The sequence below is a fragment of the Gigantopelta aegis genome, chromosome 8 (genome assembly GCF_016097555.1).
Source record: "Gigantopelta aegis isolate Gae_Host chromosome 8, Gae_host_genome, whole genome shotgun sequence".
In the NCBI taxonomy this organism is placed as follows: domain Eukaryota; kingdom Metazoa; phylum Mollusca; class Gastropoda; order Neomphalida; family Peltospiridae; genus Gigantopelta; species Gigantopelta aegis.
The window spans coordinates 79,103,652-79,126,603 of NC_054706.1; the positions used below are offsets into that span (position 1 = coordinate 79,103,652).

Sequence of the window (22,952 nt, forward strand, 5' to 3'; positions counted from 1 at the left end):
TTTAATCACAATTGCTTTAAAACCATATAAAAGTGACATGCGGAGTTTGAGGTTATTTTGAAGAAACAAACATGGCAGCTACCAGCAGTAGAATGTTTCGAAGTTTTTGCACAAAACTTCTTACACAGCAAACAAGAACATGCTTAATGTCAATGTCTGTTGTACAGACGCGACTTATGTCTAGTGGTGTGTGCATTGTTTCTATTTATTTTGCATGTCATATGCTTAGGAACTGTAGCAATGCTGTTTCAGCTGGGGGAGGTCCATTTTATCTGGGCATATATTGTATTTTCTATTTGATGTACAGTTAATTTATTTTTGTGCTCCAATTTATTTTTGCCAACACGTTGTTTTGGGGACACACACGGTATAATATCCGCCTGGTCCCCCCTTTATTATATTAGGGTTAGGCTTAGGGAAGGAGGGACTGGGCAGATATTTTTCCGGGCGATCAATCCAGCAACTTATCTGACTTTGAGCAAACTCTCTGTAAGTTTGGAAAAATATCCGCCCGGTCCCCCCTTCCCCTAACCCTAACCCTAACCCTAACCCTAACCCCAACCCCAACCCCAACCCCAACCCCAACCCCAACCCCAACCCCAACCCCAACCCCAACCCCAACCCTAGTCCTAACCCCAGCCATAACCCTAACCCTAACCCTCAACCCTAACTAAAAATAATAATGGAGGGGACCGGGCGGATATTATACCGTAAGTTTAACTGAGATACATTACAGTATATCAGTTAGAAAAACTCTACTTGTACCTGTGCTTTTGCAGAATGGGGCCAAGTTACATAAATTAATGGGGATGTTCAGCAGTTGTGTAGTACTAGTGTACATATTAATATGTATGGTAAAAGTTAGCCCTCCCCTTATTGATAATGATATTTAGGGGAAGGCAAGAGGAAACAACCAACACTACATGTTAAAACCTGACGCCCCTATAACCTGCACTACTTTCTTGTGATGATGTATAGCAAAGTGTGTATCTTCATGTAGCGTTGGTACTGTTGACAACATGTAAGTTTAATGTCATGACTGGACTCGAGAATAATCAAACTTAAGCTCTGTGGCATCAGATTTAGTTGTCGAGGATTGCTTTAGCATTATGTACACAAAGTTTCCTCTAGCCTTCCCAAACATATCAGTATCGATAAAGGGGAGGGCTGGAGGTGACTCGAGCTAGGTAGAAGTAAGTTTGTTTTGTTTAACAGCATCACTAGAGCACATTGATAAATTAATCATCAGCTGTTGGATGTAAAATATTTGTTAAATGGATGTTTGTACTAACTTACAGGAGGATATGAATACCTTATTGTTGATACAAAAGGCGAGAAGAAGAACGTCGGGTATATTCAGCTGAACCGACCAAAGGCCTTGAATGCTCTGTGCGATGCATTGATGGTGGAAGTGACGAGAGCTCTCGATGAGTTTGAGAAAGATAAAACCATTGGCTGTATTGTGCTCACCGGCACTGAGAAAGCATTCGCAGGTCAGTTTATTATCTATACATAATGTTAGTGATGGATATTCTATTAAAAATGGAGCTGTATTTCTGTTAATGCTCAGTGAAGTAATGGCTGAGTCAGGGCTAGTTGAGGGCAGGTGGTGTAGCAACGTGATATTGGACAAAATGGTTCCCACAAAATAAGTTTTATAAGAGGCAAGCTGTGTTAGGGACAGTCCTGAGTTTACAACCATTGTAAAATGTTTCCTACCAATAGAGCCTTTTCAATGACGTAACATACAAATTAAATACATTTTCTTGTTTAAAATATAAGTGTCTGTATTTAAAAGGTTGCTTGTAGTAGCCCAAACTGGATTTTACCTCCCAATAATTTTGTATGTACCAAAAAATATATATAACAAATTAAAGTAAAAACTGAATGCTAGTGCTACAGATCTTAGTATACGACCGCAAACACATTCGATATACAGATACTGGTATTCTAAACAAGAAAAGGAGTGGGACATAGCTCAGTGATATAGCACTCTACTGGTGCGCGATCAATCCATTGGGCTATTTCTCGTTCCAGCCAGTGCTCCACAACTGGTGTAATAAAGGCCATTGTATGTACTACCCTGTCTGTGGGATGGCACATATAAAAGATCCCTTGCTGCTAATCGAAAAGAGTAGCCCAAGAAGTGGCAACAGCAGGTTTCCTCTCTCAATATCTGTGTGGTCCTTAACCATACGTCTGACACCATATAACTGAAAATAAAACATTTCCTTCATTCTAAACAAGAAAATATATTTAGTATGAAATTGTAGTTGCCAACAAGGCTCTGTTATCGCAAACATCTTACAATGGCTGCAAACTCAGGATAGTCCCGTAAAGATATACTTGTCTAAACAGTTTGTAATGTATATAGCATTAATACCAATAGTGATATAGAAACTGTTATCATTTAGTTACTGTTACCGGAAGTGCTATTATAACAATGCCTGGAAGTGTATCCTAGGGATATGGCATGGCCAAGCAGACGACTAGTCTATGTTCTCAGTATGAATAAAAGCCACTATCATTTATGAAATGAGTTTGTTGAGCCAGAACGTTATTCAGTTGATATTGGCAAATTGTTTTTTTAATTATTACATCTGTTTCTGGTAATTAGTAAGTATCTGAAATGACAACAATTCTTCAGTTAGCCATTGGGTCCAAAGTCCAATTCAAACTGGTATTGATCTTTATTCTGTCACATTATACCAGGAACTGATTAACAGTTGATGATTTAATTTATTTTATTTTTTACAACTAATTGATATTTTCTGTTAAGCCAGTTTTCAGCTATAGTATAGTATTTTCTTGAAAACGATTAAAATGTGGTTAATTTAAGGAGTATTTTATTAGCAAAGACTAAATTTATATTGAAGCAACTAAAATTAGCAATGTGTTTCTTTGGCAGTGTACATGGTGAGCACTGTGTATCCACAGAATTTTGTTGATAAAACATTTTTATGTAAAGTGAAAATGAGGGGTTAGAATTCTTATAATAGGGGTGGCATGTAGTCCAGTGGTAAAGCGCTCACCTGATATGCAGTCAGTCTGGGATCGATCCCCGTTGGTGGACCCACTGGGCTATTTCTCGTTCCAGCCAGTGTACCATTACTGGTATATCAAAGGCTGTGGTATGTGCTATCCTGTCTGGAATGGTGCATATAAAAGATCTCTTGCTACTAATGGAAAAATGTAACAGGTTTTCTAATACTATATATCAAAATGACCAAATATTTGATATCCAATAGCTGATGATTAATAAATCAATGTGCTCTAGTGGTGTCGTTAAACAAAATATACCTAGATAAACTTATTTCTGTTTCATTTAATGTATTATTTTTACAAATGAAAATTAATGTAAGGTTTCGGTTTACTCAGGTTTTCCTTGTTCTTCCAGCTGGGGCAGATATTAAAGAGATGCAGAACCAGACTTTCGCTCGGGTTTTTGGGGGAAACTTTCTAAATCACTGGACAAGGCTGGCAGACTGCAGAAAGCCTGTTATTGCTGCTGTCAATGGTTTCGCTGTATGTAATACATGTGAACAGTGTCGTGTTCAAACGTAATCCATTAATCAGCTTGCAGAGCCATGATGCCCTTTTACAAACGGCCGCAGGGAACAGAAAGTAATCTTTTTGGTGCAATCACTTTACTAATAATCAAAGATGATAGGTTTCCAGATTTTTCGTCTATTCAGTATTTTTAATTTTTTCCGATGTTTGTCCAAAATTCTCAAAATTCTCCATCCAAAACTTACGACATGTGCAGGCCTCACGATTTGGCCAGTCTTTATACCAGAACACCAATGTTGATTTTTATTTTATTGTCCAGGTTTTTTTTCCTTTTCAAAACCAACTTCCATCTCTGAATAGTGGTATTCACATGACCTGTATTGCACTGCACTGAAGGTGTCCACTGTTCGTGTCATTTCAGTTGGTGCTGACATTGAAGAAATGAGACACAAATCATTCAGAGATCTTCTTATCACTGATTTCCCTTCTGCTCTGTCCGTCGTGGCCTATGCCAAGAAACCTGTTATAGCCGCCGTCAATGGATATGCTGTATGTAGCTATACGATGGTCATTGACTGATGTCACATTTAATACTTAACATTCTCTCCATTCGTGGAGATTAGTGTATATGTCAATGGATATGCTGTATGTAGCTATACGATGGTCACTGACTGACGCCCACATTTAATACTTAGCATTCTCTCCATTCGTGGAGATTAGTGTATATCTGACGTTCAAGGACAAGTTGTCAATTTGTCTCAACTTTTATAATGTTCAAGTACTAAAGCAGGGCTTGAAGACCTCACAAAGTTTAGAGGTGAGATTAGAAGAATTAGTTATATGCAAGTGTATGGGATATTAAAAGTTTTGCCTGAGGTGGTAGAAACTTCATCCCATGGAAAAGATTTCCCAAGGCCCCAGGTCAGCATTTCATAAACCAAACAAACCCCATCTCCCTTCTGCAGGGTTGGAAACAAACGTGGGACACTTGAGCTGTTCCCTGTGTTGTATGACAGAAACCGATTTTACTTTTCCAGCCGCAGAAATGGCATTAAGCTTTGCTTTTAGGTCTAAATTACCTTATCCCTGTTTAGCACCATTTCTCGTACACCAAGTCCTATATTAATAAAAAATCTAGTTTCAATCAGTTCTTTTTAATAAATTATTTAATTTTTATTAAAATTATTTTTATTACTTAATTTTTAGACCCCAGACCAGATTATGGTAGATGATATATTAAAACATTTAAGTTTACAGAATTCTTTATTACAGTTATGTTGTTAAAATGAATTGATTTATTTATGACCTAATTAAGGATATGCTGGAATTTTTGTGTCGCCACAATGAAGGAATTAATTTATGTTTAATGAATGCAGTGGTCATTTGTCCTGAAGTTTTGCCTCTTTTTTTTTTCTTCTTGTTTTTTTGAAGATATTGGCATGCAAGTTTATTAATGGATTACGTTTGCTCTGTAGACTCGAGGTAGACGGAGACCTAGTGTTTTAAGTTTTAACTAATACCCAGTATTTTATTCCAGTGGGAGATGACATTAAAGAAATGCATCCACGATGTTTTCATGACGTTTTTCAAACTAATTTCCCGTGTGGTTTGGATAGTATATCACACTGTAGAAAACCGGCAATTGCTGCTGTAAATGGATATTGTGTGCGTTCTTATTTCTTTCAAAAATATTCCATTAGAAATGTAAAAACTTGAAGTGTGCACTTCTTAAAAAGAAATCACCAGCATGTACCAGGTGTTTGTATTGCTAGGCTTCTACAAAGGTAGTCACACAAAAATTATATTATTGAATTTGTGTTTGGTATGTTAAAAATTGATGCAAATTGAAATTAAAAATAACTATTTGATTATTTGGTAATCATCAATCATGGCACACAGTATTATACTTATTGCTCAAAGCTTTTTAACATTTTGTTTTTGTTGTGATTTTTCATAAATATACCAGATTATTTCTACACAATCACTGTGAACACTGAATATTTAAAATAGTGGTTTATAGGGGTGATTGTTTGTTGGACCATAAGTTAAACAATAATTATGAATGAAAAATTGTGCATTTTCGTTTCAGTTAGGTGGAGGGTGTGAACTCGCTATGATGTGTGATATTATATATGCTGGAGAAAAGGCCAAATTCGGACAACCAGAAATACAGCTGGGAACCATTCCAGGTTAGATTCACTTGTTACTAGTCCCTTTCCAGTCCAATCAGAGGAGACTATAGGTTTTGTGTCTGTTGATCTGTCAGTCTGTCAGTCATTTCCAAATATGGTTTTCTGGACTTTGTTTTCGTAGTGCCTCAAAATAATGAGCTGAAAATTTATGTATATTTTTATCGTGTAGAGTTGCAAATCAAGTTTTTTTTAAACTTTCATGGGGATTTGAATATTTGTAACAGAGTTATGACCCTTGAATGTAGGAGATTAGTTTGCCCAGTAGGAGACGTATTGTTTCAGCAATATATGGAGAATGCTTATTTTTGCACATACAGTTCTGCCTGTGTGATATCATTTTACTTTTCATTAGTCTGATTTAATGGAGAATGTTCTTATTCCACAACTGGGTTACATTGGGATTGAAAGAAAAAACATTACTGAGGTAATTTAGAACAGCACATGAAACAAATTCTAGGTTTTTGTCCCCATTCATTATAGGAATAAAGGCCACCCTCGTATGTTTGAACCCGTGTAAATTAACACTAAGTTTAGTTAATCTACAAACCTGTAACACATTTGGATAAAGTTACAAGTGAATGAAACATGAATCTGTGACTTTGAAATGGTGAAATGCCCTCTAAAAATAGACTAAAACTCTACTCCATAGCTGATAATTCTCCGACACACGTGCGTTTTTAAAAATATGACAAATGCATTTTCTGATATTAAAAACACCAGGATGACTTAAAACATTTCAAATGTACGGAAATTGATAATCTAACCCATAAAATGTAAGTACAAAATATAACCACAAAAAAGCCCCTTTGAACAGAGACAAAGTTAAGATTGTTTGTATCACAGTGTCGTGCAATATGTCACAGAAGTAGGCCATTAGTTAACTGAATATTAAATCGGTAATCAGAGTTTACATTGTCAGCCTTGAAGACATTTATTTTCACTATTTCATAAAGTGTATTGTGGTTACGTATTTGTTTGATTATTAATTTGTCAGTGTACTAAGGTTAGTTGATACGAAAAAAAGAGAGAAAAAAGTTTTATTTAACGACACACTCAACACATTTTATTTAGGGTTATATGGCGTCAGACATATGGTTAAGGACCACACAGATTTTGAGAGGAAACCTGCTGTCGCCACTACATGGGCTACTCTTTCCGAATAGCAGCAAGGGATCTTTTATTTGCGCTTCCCACAGGCAGGATAGCACAAACCATGGCCTTTGTTGAACCAGTTATGGATCACTGGTCAGTACAAGTGGTTTACACCTACCCATTGAGCCTTGCGTAGCACTCACTCAGGGTTTGGAGTCGGTATCTGGATTAAAAATCCCATGCCTCGACTGGGATCCGAACCCATTACCTACCAGCCTAACCACGACGCCACCGAGGCCGGTCAGTTGATACGAAGAACAATTGTTTTAACAACTTGGACTTTTTCTAGTTAATTATTTTCAGATACTAATAATGAGTTTTTTCAAATGCTTTTTAAAATACTTTGTAGTACATGTACCTGTGATAAATGTGAACTGTATGATATATTTTGTTGTATTTGTCAGGTGCTGGGGGAACTCAACGACTCATTCGATCCATTGGAAAGTCAAAAGCAATGGAGATGGTGTTAACTGGAAACATGATAACAGCCCAGGAGGCTGAAAAAGCAGGTTTGTATTTATAATAAAAAAACATACATACATACATACACGTGCGCGCACACACACACACACACATGTATATACTCCATCACAGATGAAGATATAAAATTGGTTATATTCCATCCAAGTGTTTGGTTTCATTTCATGTTAATTTGCTCATTTGTATTTACATTTTACATTACAATGTATTATGCACTCCAAATATTTTCTTTCCATACTAATCAGATCTCTCACCATAAGCATACGAGACGGGGGCGGAGGGGGCAACTGCCCCCTTGTGCTGGAGCAAAACCTCAAATTCGGACAAAAATACAGATATTCGGGCAAAATATGCTAAGTGCAGTAAGTAAGAGGTTAGGAATAGGGATAAATGTAGTGAGAGGTTAGGAATTGGGATAAATGCAGTGAAAGGTTAGGAATAGGGATAAATGCAGTGAAAGGTTAGGAATAGGGATAAATGTAGTAAGTGAGAGGTTAGGGATAAATGCAGTGAGAGGTTAGGATTAGGCATAAATGCAGTGAGAGGTTAGGAATAGGGATAAATGCAGTGAGGTTAGGAATAGGGATAAATGCAATGAGAGGTTAGGAATAGGGATAAATGGAGTAAGTGAGAGGTTAGAAATAGGGATAAATGCAGTGAGAGGTTAGGGATAAATGCAGTGAGAGGTTAGAAATAGGGATAAATGCAGTGAGTGATAGGTTAAGAATAGGGATAAATGCAGTAAGTGATAGGTTAGGAATAGGGATGCATGCAGTGAGAGGTTAGGATTAGGGATAAATGTAGTGAGAGGTTAGGAATAGGGATAAATGTAGTGAGAGGTTAGGAATAGGGATAAATGCAGTAAGTGATAGGTTAGGAATAGGGATGCATGCAGTGAGAGGTTAGGATTAGGGATGCATGCAGTGAGAGGTTAGGAATAGGAATAAATGCAGTAAGTGATAGGTTAGGAATAGGGATGCATGCAGTGAGAGGTTAGGATTAGGGATAAATGTAGTGAGAGGTTAGGAATAGGGATAAATGCAGTAAGTGATAGGTTAGGAATAGGGATAAATGCAGTGAGAGGTTAGGAATAGGAATAACTGAAGTGAGAGGTTAGGAATAAATGAAGTGAGAGGTTAGGAATAGGGATAAATGCAGTAAGTGATAGGTTAGGAATAGGGATAAATGCAGTGAGAGATTAGGAATAGGGATAAATGCAGTAAGTGATAGGTTAGGAATAGGAATAAATGCAGTAAGTGATAGGTTAGGAATAGGGATAAATGCAGTGAGAGATTAGGAATAGGGATACATGCAGTAAGTGAGAGGTCAGGTTAAGTATTAATGAAAAGAAACGGTGATCAAAGCCTTCTATTAATTGATGATTTGCAGGTCTGGTGAGCAAAGTGTTTGAGCCTGCCAGTCTGGTGGACGAGGCGGTGAAGACGGCAGAGAAGATCGCCAGTTACTCTAAGCTAGTCGTGTCCATGTGTAAAGAAGCTGTCAATGCAGGTAAACAGTCAGACAATTTAGGTCCCGATTAATCTTGTATTAACTGGTGGAGGGGTGGGATATAGCTCAGTTGGCAAAGTGCTCACCCGAGGTGCTTGGTTGTACGGTTGAACCTTCTCGGTGGATCCATTCTCGGATATATCTTTTTACCCCAACTAGTTCTCCACGACTGGTATATCAAAGATCATGGTATGTGCTGTCTATTGGAAGGTGTTTATAAAAGATCCCTTGTTACTAATGGGAAAATGTAGCAGGTTTGCTCAGAAGACAAGAGTTAAAAGTTACCAAAAGTTTGATATGCAATAGCCGATGATTAGAAAATAAACACAAAGTTTTTCACTGATTTAATGCTTTATTTAAAAGTTTTTTGTTGTTTTTCCTTCTTTTCAGCAAATGAGATGACTTTGAGAGAAGGACTGCACTTTGAGAAAAGAATATTTCATAGTTCGTTTGCAACTGTAAGTTAGAGTTGTTTTTACATAACCACATTAAGATTCCTTGGGTTGGTTCTTTTGTGAGGCAAGGTGTCTTTCTGAAGTTTGTAAAGTGAAGATTAATCAGTAATCTGCTTTTAACTACCATATGCACATCCATCTTAAAGTGTATCAAATACCTGCATTGTAACTTGAAAGAGATTTAATGTTCTTATTACTAGCCACAGTGGTGTAGTGGTTACACCATCAGACATAACTAAAGCTGGTAGGTACTGGGTTCGCAGCCCATTCAGAATGACTTTAACAGATGAGTGGACGGGTGCAATGACATTATTCTTCTCTCACTAACATTCTGTCCTGGACACACAGTTCAGATATCTCAGGTATGTGCACAGGACAGCGTGCTTGAACCTTAATTGAATAAATGCTGTTATTTAAAATTAATTGTTATCCTATTTTATTTTCAGGAGGATCGTAAAGAGGGCATGTCCGCATTTATAGAAAAACGTCCGCCAAATTTTAAAGATGAATAACACATGACATTCTCATATAACAACAAACCTCGACATTGATGTAAAGATGTACTGGAGTGATTGTTATGTGTGTTATAGTGACAGATTATTTCTCAAGTAACAAGAAACCTTGACATTGATGTAAAGATGTTTTAGAGTGATTGTGATGTGTGTAATAGCGATAGATTATTTCTCAAGAATTCTCACAGACCTTGTGTTGCTGCTTCTGGTGGCAAAGTTGCTAGCAACTTGTGGCAGTTGTCAATTTAAGATGAGTTTTCACGGTATAAATGTTTATATAGTCTAAAAAACATTGTGTAAGTCTTGCTTCTTCTTTGTTTTTTTGCTATCTGGATCTATACATTTGGTTTTGAATTTATCTTAGATTCTTTCGGACTATTAAAGCTACTTAGCCAAGCATCGTATTTAAAGACATGCGTAATAAATCACTTGCGTGTATGATGGTGTCCATTTTTTTTAGCATTTTGGTCCATGTACCATTTCTGTGGTCAATTTTTGTTCTTGCAAACTAAGTGCTATCTCAGTCTACAACTTCAATATATGAACCAAGGAAGATCAATGATGTCCTGCTTATATTTATTACAAAATGTGACGAGCAATACATTCTACTGCAAATTGTGTTATCCTTGAACTGTTGGAAGTTATACGACAAACAAGAAATGGCTGCTATGAATGCTGAATGTGCTTAGAACATTGTATTTAGTGACAGCATTATTTTAAGATGATTGAGTGTGTTATAAAAATAGATGAAATGTTAGCTTTTCAAGTGACTGCTAAATATTTATACAAGAGTGCATCAGTTAATGCCAGAGTATCAAATAAATGTATATACGTGTCTATCTTTGTGGAGAGGGTTTTGTGTGGTTGCTTTGTAACCAGTGTTACAACCAGCAGAGATCAGGGTGGGGTGAAACAGATGAGGTTACATTTCTAAATCCACAATCATTAACAAATAGTCTTTTCAATATTTAATTTTCTTTATTATGACCAGTGACAAAAATGCAAGTGATCTGATGATGATGTGTCCATCACATGTAAGCCACTTCATGATCAAGAGAGTTTGTTCCAAGGGTTTGATTGAATATTGTTTAGTAGTAAATGCTCATTCTACACTATTTTAAATTGGCTTTTGTGTCATTTTGCAAGACTGGTAATTAAGAGAGGGGTCATGAAATCAGAATAGCAGGGCATTTTTGTTATGATTTAATGCTCAAAACAATATTACATTTATTCATAAAGGTAAATGCAGCAAGTTATAACAGTTGTTTTTTCTAAATATAGAATGCCACATTCGTGTGTTATTGAGGAAAACTGTTGAAAGATTAATGTTGAAATGTCTACACAAAATCACCTGAATGTTCAATTGTCTCTGTTCTTTCAGTGTCTTATTGTGAAAATACCTGTGCAGGTTTAGATTCGTCTAGCCACTGTAACCAATCTTGGGAATGGCAGTCCTACAGGCGAAGTGGGAATCTTAAATAGTCTTGGGAATGGCAGTCCTACAGGCGAAGTGGGAATCGTGAATAGTCTTGGGAATGGCAGTCCTACAGCGAAGTGGGAATCGTGAATAGTCTTGGGAATGGCAGTCCTACAGCGAAGTGGGAATCGTGAATAGTCTTGGGAATGGCAGTCCTACAGGCGAAGTGGGAATCGTGAATAGTCTTGGGAATGGCAGTCCTACAGCGAAGTGAGAATCGTGAATAGTCTTGGGAGTGGCAGTCCTACAGCGAAGTGGGAATCGTGAATAGTTTTGGGAGTGGCAGTCCTACAGCGAAGTGAGAATCGTGAAGTCTTGGGAGTGGCAGCTCTACAGACAAAGTGGGAATCGTGAATAGTGTTTGGGAATGGCAGTCCTATAGGCGAAGTGGGAATCGTGAATAATCTTGGGAGTGGCAGTCCTACAGGCAAAGTGGGAATCGTGAATAGTCCTGGAAATGGCAGTCCTACAGGCGAAGTGGGAATCGTGAATAGTCTTGGGAGTGGCAGTCCTATAGGCGAAGTGGGAATCGTGAATAATCTTGGGAATGGCAGTCCTACAGGCGAAGTGGGAATCGTGAATAGTCTTGGAAATGGCAGTCCTACAGGCGAAGTGGGAATCGTGAATAGTCTTGGGAGTGGCAGTCCTATAGGCGAAGTGGGAATCGTGAATAATCTTGGGAATGGCAGTCCTATAGGCGAAGTGGGAATCATGAATAGTGTTTGGGAGTGGCAGTCCTACAGGCGAAGTGGGAATCGTGAATAGTCTTGGGAGTGGCAGTCCTACAGGCGAAGTGGGAATCGTGAATAGTCTTGGGAATGGCAGTCCTACAGCGAAGTGGGAATCTTGAATAATCTTGGGAGTGGCAGTCCTACAGGTGAAGTGAGAATCGTGAATAGTCTTGGGAGTGGCAGTCCTATAGGCGAAGTGAGAATCGTGAATAGTCTTGGGAGTGGCAGTCCTACAGGCGAAGTGGGAATCTTGATTAGTCCTGGCAAGTGGCAGTCCTACAGGCGAAGTGGTAATCTTGATTAGTCCTGGCAAGTGGCAGTCCTACAAGCGAAGTGGGAATCTTGAATAGTCCTAGCAAGTGGAAATCTTGAATAGTCCTGGCAAGTGGGAATCTTGAATAGTCCTGGTGATGAAACACATGGCTGTGACCTATGGGAGCAGTTATACTGTCTTTTGAGTCTGCCTCGTGTAGTTACGATTTTGAAAATATTGACAATTTTGTCTGTCAGAATAAAGGGCGAAGGGAGTAAACAAGTTAAATTACCGATTTGAAGGTAAGCGTAGACCACTAACTAGATAGGGTTAAAGTTAGTCTAGTATTCGACGACTCGTTCTACAGGCTGGTTTCGGATCCCAGTCGAGGCATGGGATTTTTAATCCAAATACCGACTCCAAACCCTGAGTGAGTGCTCCGTAAGGTTCAATGGGTAGGTGTAACCACTTGCACCGACCAGTGATCCATAACTGGTTCAACAAAGGCCATGGTTTGTGCTATCCTGCCTGTGGGAAGCGCAAATAAAAGATCCCTTGCTGCTAATCGGAAAGAGTAGCCCATGTAGTGGCGACAGCGGGTTTCCTCTCAAAAATGTGTGTAGTCTTTAACCATGTCTGACGCTATATAATTGTAAATAAAATGTGTTGAGTGCGTCGTTAAATAAAACATTTCTTTCTTTCTTTTATGCGAGAATACGACAAGAGTACAAGTACACACTGTGTAATCTATTGTCCATTTTCGCCAACCAAGCGGTTGCCAAAACTGAATTAGTCCCTATATACTAGTCGCAAATAGTTACGGGACACATGGACAAAGCGTTCAAGAGGGGTTGCCCATTCGCTGTGCCAGTGGTATGGAAATGTTCTTGCAGTGGCGAAATGGCTCACTTGTAGGCATCTCACTACTGGTTTTATTAATATGCCATCATTCAGACATGGCAGGGCTCCACCACAGTCCAGAATGCTCACTTTACATTTTTGGTGGCATGGTTATCCGAAACCAGATTACAAAGAAATTTATACCCTCCCAACCCTAATCAAATATCAAAAGTGTTGACATACAAAAGGAAAATCACGCACACAATGTTGTTTTCAGGCAGGTGCCCTGCTTAGTCGGAAAAAAACTAGTTTTAAAAAGTCGAACAATCTTGGTTTTTTAATGCATTTGCCATACGCTTTCTACCGGCTACCATACAAGATGCAAGTAAACGGTTCATGAACATGCAATCTGAAATGCTTTATTCAAGTATATACCTACTTTTTATTACCTATCACAACCCCTGATTATTATTATTTTTTTTTTTTTTTTGGGGGGGGGGGGGGGGGGTAAACATTCGATAGTCCCCCGTAATTTGTTATGACTAGTGTTATAGATATTACACCATATACCTTTTCTTTGATCCTTTTCGAGTTTACTTACAACAATAAACTTACCTTTTGGTAACTAGCACAAACGCTACTGAAAGAAAGCCGACACCCCTATCCGAAGCAGGTTGACTGTGTTTCGGATAGGGGCGTCGGGTTTCGTCATCAGATCGGTGTATGTACTTTAAGAAACTGCATTTTAGACGCAGTACTGTGGTCGTCAAAATTGACAGTTTTAATACTCTAGCGCATTCGGACGTATTTTCTAAAATCTATAACATAGACTTAATATGCAAGGCCTTTTTAACAATTTCCGATCGTTTTGGTCGGTTCTCCTCTAGTTTAAACTTGCACTTTTTGCGCTCAGGTCCAGTCGACTATCATACACGCATCGTGTTAAATATGATGTATAAAAATACGACCCCAATGGAAGCAGCCATCTTTGTGACTCACCACATTAGTGGCTATATAGGCCTACAATGTGGTCCTGTATGTAGCCTCGACTAATGAGGCTGGCCATCTACACAGCGGTTGTATTTTGGGAGGAAAGCCCAGTGTGAGACCACACTCCATCTAACTTTCTTGTAGGCCCTACAGGCGTCAGAACAGGGCCTGTGTCTTCAACGATTTAAAGTAGCCAGTAATATATTATTAACACGGGCGTAGGAAGATGCCAAAAGGTGTCTGTGGGGGGGGGGGGGGGGGTCACAAATACATGTAGGGTATGTATGTATAAATATATTTTTTTAAAACATCGCTGCTGCTACAAAGTTGGGGAGCATATGCCCCTCCCACCTTCCACTTCCTACGCCAGTGATTAATTGGCCTTCCAACAGTAGGCCTACAGGTTTGAATGTATTATCACCAACACCGCTTCTAGATATATATGTTCTGTACCAGGGGTGGATGCATATTTGTTTTCTAGGGAGACAATGTAACGTTTAAAAGGGCTGGCGCGGATTCAGGCGAGTGTCCAAGACCACCATCCTTCCCCAATTTGTTGTCAAACAATATATATTACAGAATACCCAAACAATGCAAACATATCCAGTCCACTGCGCCTGAGGACACCTACAATATATATTCCAGGGGCGTAGGTTAGGGGGGTTCGGGAGGTTGGACGAACCTGAAGCAAATGGTCCGCTTTCATAACTAAAACATACAGGTTTATACATATGGAGTTTCTGGTGGTGCAAAAACAAAACAGAAAAAGGTCCACTTGGTTCATATTCGAACCCCCCCCCCCCCCCCCCCCCCAGGTCCAGATCACGCTATGCCCTGTATTCAGTTGGTATGCGCAACGTAGCCTGTAAAAAGAGCCCCTATTAAAGTATTCAAAAGTACACTAGCATGCCAATCTGATTAAAATTAGCTCTACTAATAGTAATTAACCTGTGGAGCTAATTTTAATTAGATTGACTAACATGTATTATCTATATATACAAACCTTCCCAGAAACATTAAACTGACCACGATTTTACGTTCCTCACTGAAAACAAAAAGTGAACTGAATGATAACACTGAATTTTTCGGGGATGGGGGACTTCGAATTTCGGGGAGGCAGCCCCAGCGCCCTCATCCTAGATCCGCGCCAGTATATAGTATATTATAATTGTAGTGCATCAATATAAACCTCGACATTGATAAACTTGTAATAATTCGTTGATTCGGTAGAGGAGTTTTGAATGTTTTTATTTTGTAAGAATTGTGTGCCCGATTGCAAAATGATTTTCGCTGAATGACGTACAGGTAACGAAGAGTATTATGACGTCACGACGTACAATTAACGGTCGTTATTGGGACTGTTATGCATCACAAAAATATGGTTTAGCTAATGATTAGTACCGAGTTGTCATAATGCAAGAAATTTCAGAAAAACATGAGGTTGTAGCGGCAGAAGGTGATGAAAGTGGAAACTCAACGGAAGAGAAAGCAGGACCCGGTTCAGCCCGTGCAACACAGTCCGATTCTGGAAATGATGTCCAAAGTACGTGCAGTTCATGAATTTGGTGTTAACTACTTTACACCCAACCTTCGCACTATTTTATTTCTAATATTTATTTTCTAGTTTATTTTAATTTTGTCAATACCCCCCACTTTCTGGGATTTCTCGTTTGTAGTTTAACGTGAGAAACAAAAAGCAAAAGGAAAAAGGAAAAAACAGAAAGAAATCCTCTCAGCAAAAACAGTAAACAAACACAAATAATCAAACCAAAAAATTAAATAAGTATAAAATAAATAAATACAAGTACATGAACTTAATATAATTATTAACGCTAGTCCACTTCAAGATAAAATGATACATGTTAGATTCGTGAAAAATAATTCACGTTAGATTCGTGAAAAATAATTCACGAACGCCATAGTTGATGGGGTTTTTTTATGGCTCTACACTTCTGACAATATTTGCTTTTACCTAAATATTAATATCACTAGTAATAAGGCTTAAATTACTATGTATTTGTTGATTCAGATGTTTGTTCATGTAATTAATGTATATTTATGTTACTGTTACTGCAGATAAATGTATATTATATTGTTATTTTTGCTCTGCCCACATTCGGGTGTTATGCAAATAAATTATTCTTATTCTTATCCAATAATTACAGGATTACAATAGACTCCAATTATTTTTCCCCACAGGATTTTTGATGATAGATCATGGTGAAGATATTATCAAACAGCTGAATGATGTTAGCCGGGAATACAAGCGCCAGGTATTTCTCATTTAGCCTAAACATTCAAGGACATATATTTTGATCCAATACAAAATGTCAGCAAATTATTTCAAAAGAAAGTTCTTAAAGACCTCATTGCAAGTTTTAACCTACAATTTGGGATATAGGCCTTCTAACGATGTGAAATGCATGTATTAAATTAGCTTATCAGAAGTCAGCAATACCCCAGGATGTAGCCCAATTGAAAAGCACTCATCTGATGTGCAGTCAGTCTGGGGTCAATCCCAGTCAGTGGGCCAACTGGGCTCTTTCTTGTTCCAGCCCATGCACCATAACTGGTATATCAAAGGTCATGGTATGTGCTATCCTGTCTGTGGGCAAATGGAAAAAAATGTAGTGGGTTTTCGCTCTAAAACTGTAAACATTACCAAATGCTTGACATCCAATAGCCAATGATAAATAAATAAAGGTGCTCTTGTGGTGTCATTAAACAAAACAAACTTTTTCTCACTGTTTGCAAACGACCGATAAAATATTTCTTACAAATAATTTCATTTTCTCTTTATTACCATTAAAAATACATGTAATGTATGTACCCTACTTCAAGGTTTATTTTACAGTAAAAATATATTTTGCATAAAAAAAAAAAGGATGGCAATGACAACGGTTTTAAAAATAAAACAAGATTTTCCTTAATAGCCTACAATGCTTATACAGTATGCATAAAAGCTACAATAAAAAATATCAAATTCAGGCATCACTAAAGTAATAAAGCCTGTTTATATTAATTAATTGTTTTGTTTTTTTAATTGAAAATCAATGCTCAAGATTTATATGTAGATCAAGAATATGAAAGTTAAAGTTTGTTTTGTTAAACACTACTCGAGCATTGATTTATTAATAATTGGATGTTAAACATTTGGTAATTTCTACATATGGTAGCAGACCAGTTATTTGTCAAATCTACAGCTGAAATTTATGCATACCAGCCCATGGCATTCTAAATGTCCACCTATGGTTTAAAAAAAAAGAAAAAAAAAGTTATTTTTAGTTTCAAGGAAATTACAAAAAGGGTCATAATTATAAAGAGGACTTATTTTAAATATTTTTAGTTAAATATTTGTGTTACTTTCATTATAATGTGTCCAAACTGCATTATTTTGGGTGTATTTTTGTCAATGTTCACACTCGAGCTGGAATTGGCGGATATCACACATATATTTATGGAAACTTTGCTCATCAAACCTTACAAAAACCCTCATTTGAATAAAGGTTTAGCTATTAAATTTGTCACAAGGAAAACCCTGTGTATGAATACCAAGCCTCATTACAGCTAAACCGTTTGCACTGCTGGTGACAAACCAATAGTCATTTAAAAAAAATAACTCCTTGGCTATCACTAAGCTTAAGAATTTTCTTCCTATTCCAAATAATTAGCCTTCAAACATGGATCTGTGAAAAACCAACAAGCAAACTCTTTGCGCACCCGGGTACACAATGGAGCTAACTGTATAATGCTACCTATAGTCTTAGAGAGGAAACCCGCTACATTTTTTCCATTAGTAGCAAGTGATCTTTTATATATGCATTATCCCACAGACAGGATAGGACATACCATGGCCTTTGATATACCAGTCGTGGTGCACTGGCTGTAATGAGATACAATATGAAAGAGAAAGAAGCCCAGTTGCGCGAGACTACAAAATATACGCAAGAGTTGGGTTGTCTCATACCTATAACCCCTCCCAACCTCCACCTTCACATGCACAATGAATCAGGGGTGGGAATTGGTGAACTGTAAAAAAAAAAAAATCTTGAGAGGTCCTGGAAATTCTTGAAATCCTAGGTTACAATCTGTGCCATCGGACACATTTTGGAGGAAAAGACAATTACAATGCGAGGAAACGCAATGTTCCATGAGAGGAAAACCGCGGATCCAAGAATTCCCACCCCTAAAGTATGTAAATGTATAATTGTATGTATTGCATGGATCACTGATCTGAAGTGAAATGTATCATCATCGTTGTTTCAGGTGGGTGAGTTGGCCCAGGAAGTGGATCTGTTGTGGCATGTGCTGCGCACGTTCATGATGATGTTCGGACCCCTGCTGGTGGGCGTGGTCGTCCTGATCATGGCTAAATGCACGCTACCCAAGGGAGGCCATCAGCTGATCGATTTAAACGTGCGTCGTTATAATAGAAAGAAAGAAATGTTTTATTTAACGACGCACTCAACACATTTTATTTACGGTTATATTGCGTCAGACATATGGTTACAGACCACACAGATTTTGAGAGGAAACCCGCTGTCGCCACTACATGGGTTACTCTTCCGATTAGCAGCAAGGGATCTTTTATTTACGCTTCCCACAGGCAGGATAGCACAAACCATGGCCTTTGTTGAACCAGTTATGGATCACTGGTCGGTGCAAGTGGTTTACACCTACCTATTGAGCCTTGCGGAGCACTCACTCAGGGTTTGGAGTCAGTATCTGGATTAAAAATCCCATGCCTCGATTGGGATCCGAACCCAGTACTTACCAGCCTGTAGACCAATGGCCTAACCACGACGCCACCGAGGCCGGTTCATTATAATAGAAGCATTTTCACAGTCATTCCTGAGTTTGCTGCAAGTTTTAAGATGTAATCAACTGACAGACTTTTTAACGATTGTAATTATATATCAAATATATTTTTCTGCATAAAATATTAGTGGCTGTATATTAAATGTGTTTCTGATCGTTCTAATATTTGTACTAGGTTAAATGTAATTTTATTTCCTAAAATAAGTTTTTTCGTATGTACAAAAATATTTGAAGACAAAATCTAGTTTGAGCTTCTTACAAATAATAAGACGATCAGAAAAACATTAAATATACAGACACTGATATTCTAAACAAGAAAATATATTTAATATGCAAGTTTAATCGTAGAAATATTTTATTAGTTGGAAGCATCTTACAATGCAGCAAACTCAGGAATGTCCTTTAAGATCACATTTCATAGGCCCATTCCAGCTTCAGAGTTGGGGTTGGGGGGCAGGGAGTATTCCCCCTCCCCAAACTCTGAAGCTGGAGAGGTCAATGTATCCCTCCCCCGTTAAATGGCGATCTAAATATGGATTTGAAAGAACATTTTTCTCCTTTTTTTTTTAAACTCCAGGGCCCGTGCTTATAAAACTTAGTCTAGACTTTAACGTAATGCTATTTGAATGGCGTTGCCATGATGTTAAAGTCTGAATTTGATTAAAGTCTAGACTTTAAGGTTTATAAGCATGGGGCCAGATAGTTCACAAGAATGTAATTCATAATTCGTGAACCGACGCCTATGTATTTAACGCCAATTTCCGAATTGTTGGTCACATTTGTATTCAAGCATTTTTTGGTTGATAGGTTCCAGTCCACTTTGTTAATGAAAGATTCTTGAAGCACTTGGGTCAAAGTGTTCGATACTACACCCCATCCCCCCAGCCCCAAATTTGTACCAACATTTAATATTTTTGTGACAAGGCCTTTTTCAGAATAACACACGACTCGCCCACCCTCCTCTCATTGAAAGAATTTGTGCATCTTTAACATTTGTCAGGGACATAACCTTGTGGATTAAGGGGTTCAAATGACCTTCCACCCCCACTTTACATTTTACACACCCTACCCCCATTCACAAATGAAATGTTTCAACAGTTGACATTTTAGTATGTTTGAATGATCAAGATGAAATTTTAGTTATCATGTTATGGCAATGTTTCAACCAATGTGGAAATGTTTTGGATGTGGTATAAACATTTAAACGTCTGGAGATTTTAACATCAATGCATTGCCAAACCAACCGAATAATGAATGTTTTGTCACCAGTTTTCAAGTGCGACGTAATTTCCATTCCAAAAAGACACTGCATCAAATATTCTTATAGTCATTTAAATATTGAGTAATGGCTGTATAGTTTACAAAAACTAAGCTCATTAAGGTCTCACTACACAGATCACTTCCAGGTGAGAGTTCATTCATGACGGTCCACTATAGTTCCTAATTGTGTTATGGTTCACATATACTAAAACGCAAAAGAAACGCAGGTCCTGAAAATGCGAAAGAATTGCACTTTGTAAAGCAGTATCTTTGGTGGAATTGAACCTCAACTGTGTTAAAGGACATGGCACACACCCACACCGCAGTCCCACCTGCGTGTCAATTTCATTACCTGTGTGACGTCACGAATTCTCAAAACACGTTGTTTGCACGTGCTGGATCATCCGTATCATGAATCCAGTGCAAACACACTCATTGAAATGCTTATAAAGCCTACACACCTGGATTTAATCGCATAAATTCAATTTGAGTAGTGACAGACAACAGAATCACATTTTAAAAATGCCGCGACTGACGCAACTCCAGCGAGGGATGGCCATCGGGATGTTGCAAGCCGGACAGACCCGTACTGCTGTAGCCAGACAATTGGGATGTCATGTTTCGACAATCGCACGCCTTTCTCAACGTCACCAAATCACTGGATCTGTGAACGATCGACCACGCACCGGCCGCCCGATGGTGACAACCGCAGCCCTAGACCGGTACATCCGGGTGACCCACCTTAGGAATCGGATGCTGCCAGCAGCTAACACCGCTCACCAGGTGCGTGGTCCACGTGGTCCAGTGTCCGCCGTCCTTATGTGGGACCAATATTGACCCCTCGGCACCGCCAACAACGTCAACAGTGGGCGCAACAACATCAAAGATGGCGACGTGGCCAGTGGCAACAAGTTCTGTTTACTGATGAGAGCCGTTACAATGTTTCCAACGCTGATGGCCGAATCCGAGTATGGCGACGTCGACATGAACGTTACTCCGACTGCTGCGTTCTGCAGGCCGACCGATGGGGCGGGGGTAGTGTGATGGTGTGGGGTGGGTTCTCATTCAACCACAGAACACAACTTCATGTGTTAAGACAACGCATTAATGCCGCCGTGTACCAAAATGACGTCATCAACAATCACGTCGTTCCCTTCTTTGCCGCTCACCCACGTGTGCGCTTGCTGCAGCAAGACAATGCCAGGCCGCACACTGCCAGGGCAACACAGGCGTTGCTGGCTCAGCACAACATCCCAACGTTGCCGTGGCCAGCCTTATCACCGGACATGGCGCCTATCGAACACGTCTGGGATGAAATCGGACGTCGCCTTCAGGCTCGCGGACAACCTCAGAATATGCAGGCGCTGGAGGCAGCATTGGTCCATGAATGGAACTCACTCCCTCAGGCATTCTTTCAACGGCTTGTCAACTCAATGAGGAGACGTTGCACTGCCTGTTTGAATGCCCAGGGTGGTCACACGCGATACTGACTTTGACAATGCTACAGGTCGTCTCTTTCACATTTTTAACATGGACCCCCACCCTACTTTATGACATGAAACAATAGCCAAAAAGGAATTCAATCAAAAATTTCCAACACCAATGTGTGCCGAATTGGTGTAGCTCCAAATTAAATGTTGAAATCTTCATTTCGTTTTGTTTTTTTAATATTTTATATCCAATTTAATGAGAACCTGCGTTTCTTTTGCGTTTTAGTATATTCATTTCTAGGAAATGGTGAAGAATTAAAACAATATGTATGTTTAATGGTAAGCCTTCTGGCTGTATTTTGCCCATGTTATTTTGTAATATTGTGCATCAACCTTTTGGGACATGGGTATATAGCGCAAGTGACAGCCGGAGTGAATCGGTTAATGAACCACCTTTTCGGACCGGTACTACAGCCAGATGCGGTCATATAGCAAAAAACTGAGACGGAAATGTTCTCAATTTTGGAGTGAAAATAAATGCTTATATAATGTATGTTCGCAATGGTGTATGTTGTTAGTGCCAACGAGAACCTGTTCTATGGGCAATCTTCGCTTGAAGTTGGGCAGTTTAACATGGGTTTCAATGGCAGATGACATCTGTGTAGTGAGACCTAAGCTTGAGATTATATGATAATGAGATTATTACCTTTGTGTGTTTCAAGATCATCAGTATCATATATTAGAAATAAAAATAATGTATTATGCTTGCAGAATACAATTTTTATTCCTAATATATGATATTAACAATACTGAAACACACTGTGATAATAACCTATTATTTTCTTTCTTTTTTTTTAATTTTAGAATATCGTGACATCACTTTTCGTTGGAATGTTCACCGTCCTGGTCAGCATCCGATACCGCCCATTCCACTCGGCCATCGAGAAGTACCTCACCTTCAGGAAGTCGAAGCGCGCTGCCAGCAGTGATGTGGACACCACAGCTCCACAGACTGAGGCGCGAACCTCGGACAGCGAAGCATCCACGGTCCAGGCCACCGAGGAGAAGGAGGAAAGCAAAAACACCACGCCAACCTCACAGGAGGTCGGGAAACCCAAGTCAGAGTCCGAGTATTTCGATATGCTGCCAGATCCAAATACTCTTTAGGTCGGACATCAGTAAACTGGTCAAAGTTCTAAACTTGTCTGTTTCTTTTATAGATTTGTTGGGATTTCCCCACACACCCCCGTGTCTTTACCGTTTGAATATCTGTGGGTGGGTGTGGGTTTAAAGTACATGTATTAATAAAAAGATTACATTTTCAAGTACATATACATCAGAAT

General features: G+C 38.8%; 2 protein-coding genes across 3 annotated transcripts; both read left to right on the forward strand.

Annotated features, from left to right (window-relative positions):
* Positions 1-61: 61 nt before the first annotated feature.
* Positions 62-10,647, forward strand: LOC121378856 (enoyl-CoA hydratase, mitochondrial-like). Its single transcript, XM_041507198.1, has 8 exons — positions 62-186; positions 1,299-1,493; positions 3,932-4,059; positions 5,600-5,699; positions 7,259-7,363; positions 8,724-8,843; positions 9,234-9,301; positions 9,745-10,647. The coding sequence occupies exons 1-8, from the start codon at positions 72-74 to the stop codon at positions 9,808-9,810; spliced, it is 897 nt and encodes a 298-aa protein (XP_041363132.1). The 5' UTR covers positions 62-71; the 3' UTR covers positions 9,811-10,647.
* A 4,781-nt stretch (positions 10,648-15,428) lies between these two features.
* On the forward strand, positions 15,429-22,805 carry LOC121380172. 2 transcript variants are annotated; one of them, XM_041508973.1, is made up of 4 exons: positions 15,438-15,644; positions 16,301-16,374; positions 18,368-18,517; positions 22,474-22,805. In XM_041508973.1, the coding sequence occupies exons 1-4, from the start codon at positions 15,515-15,517 to the stop codon at positions 22,774-22,776; spliced, it is 657 nt and encodes a 218-aa protein (XP_041364907.1). In that variant the 5' UTR covers positions 15,438-15,514; the 3' UTR covers positions 22,777-22,805. The 2 variants fall into 2 exon arrangements, with proteins under 2 accessions (XP_041364908.1, XP_041364907.1); XM_041508974.1 differs by lacking the exon at positions 18,368-18,517 and having other exon boundaries at positions 15,429-15,644.
* The last annotated feature ends 147 nt before the right edge of the window (positions 22,806-22,952 follow it).

Excerpts from the sequence above, each read along its gene's own strand:
- LOC121378856 (XM_041507198.1), top strand. The coding sequence starts at position 72 with ATGGCAGCTACCAGCAGTAGAATGTTTCGAAGTTTTTGCACAAAACTT. Across the intron at positions 1,494-3,931 it reads CACTGAGAAAGCATTCGCAG|TTGGTGCTGACATTGAAGAA; the intron begins GTCAGTTTATTA and ends GTGTCATTTCAG. Across the intron at positions 7,364-8,723 it reads CCAGGAGGCTGAAAAAGCAG|GTCTGGTGAGCAAAGTGTTT; the intron begins GTTTGTATTTAT and ends GATGATTTGCAG.
- LOC121380172 (XM_041508973.1), top strand. The coding sequence starts at position 15,515 with ATGCAAGAAATTTCAGAAAAACATGAGGTTGTAGCGGCAGAAGGTGAT. Across the intron at positions 15,645-16,300 it reads TTCTGGAAATGATGTCCAAA|GATTTTTGATGATAGATCAT; the intron begins GTACGTGCAGTT and ends TTTTCCCCACAG. Across the intron at positions 18,518-22,473 it reads ATCAGCTGATCGATTTAAAC|AATATCGTGACATCACTTTT; the intron begins GTGCGTCGTTAT and ends TTTTAATTTTAG.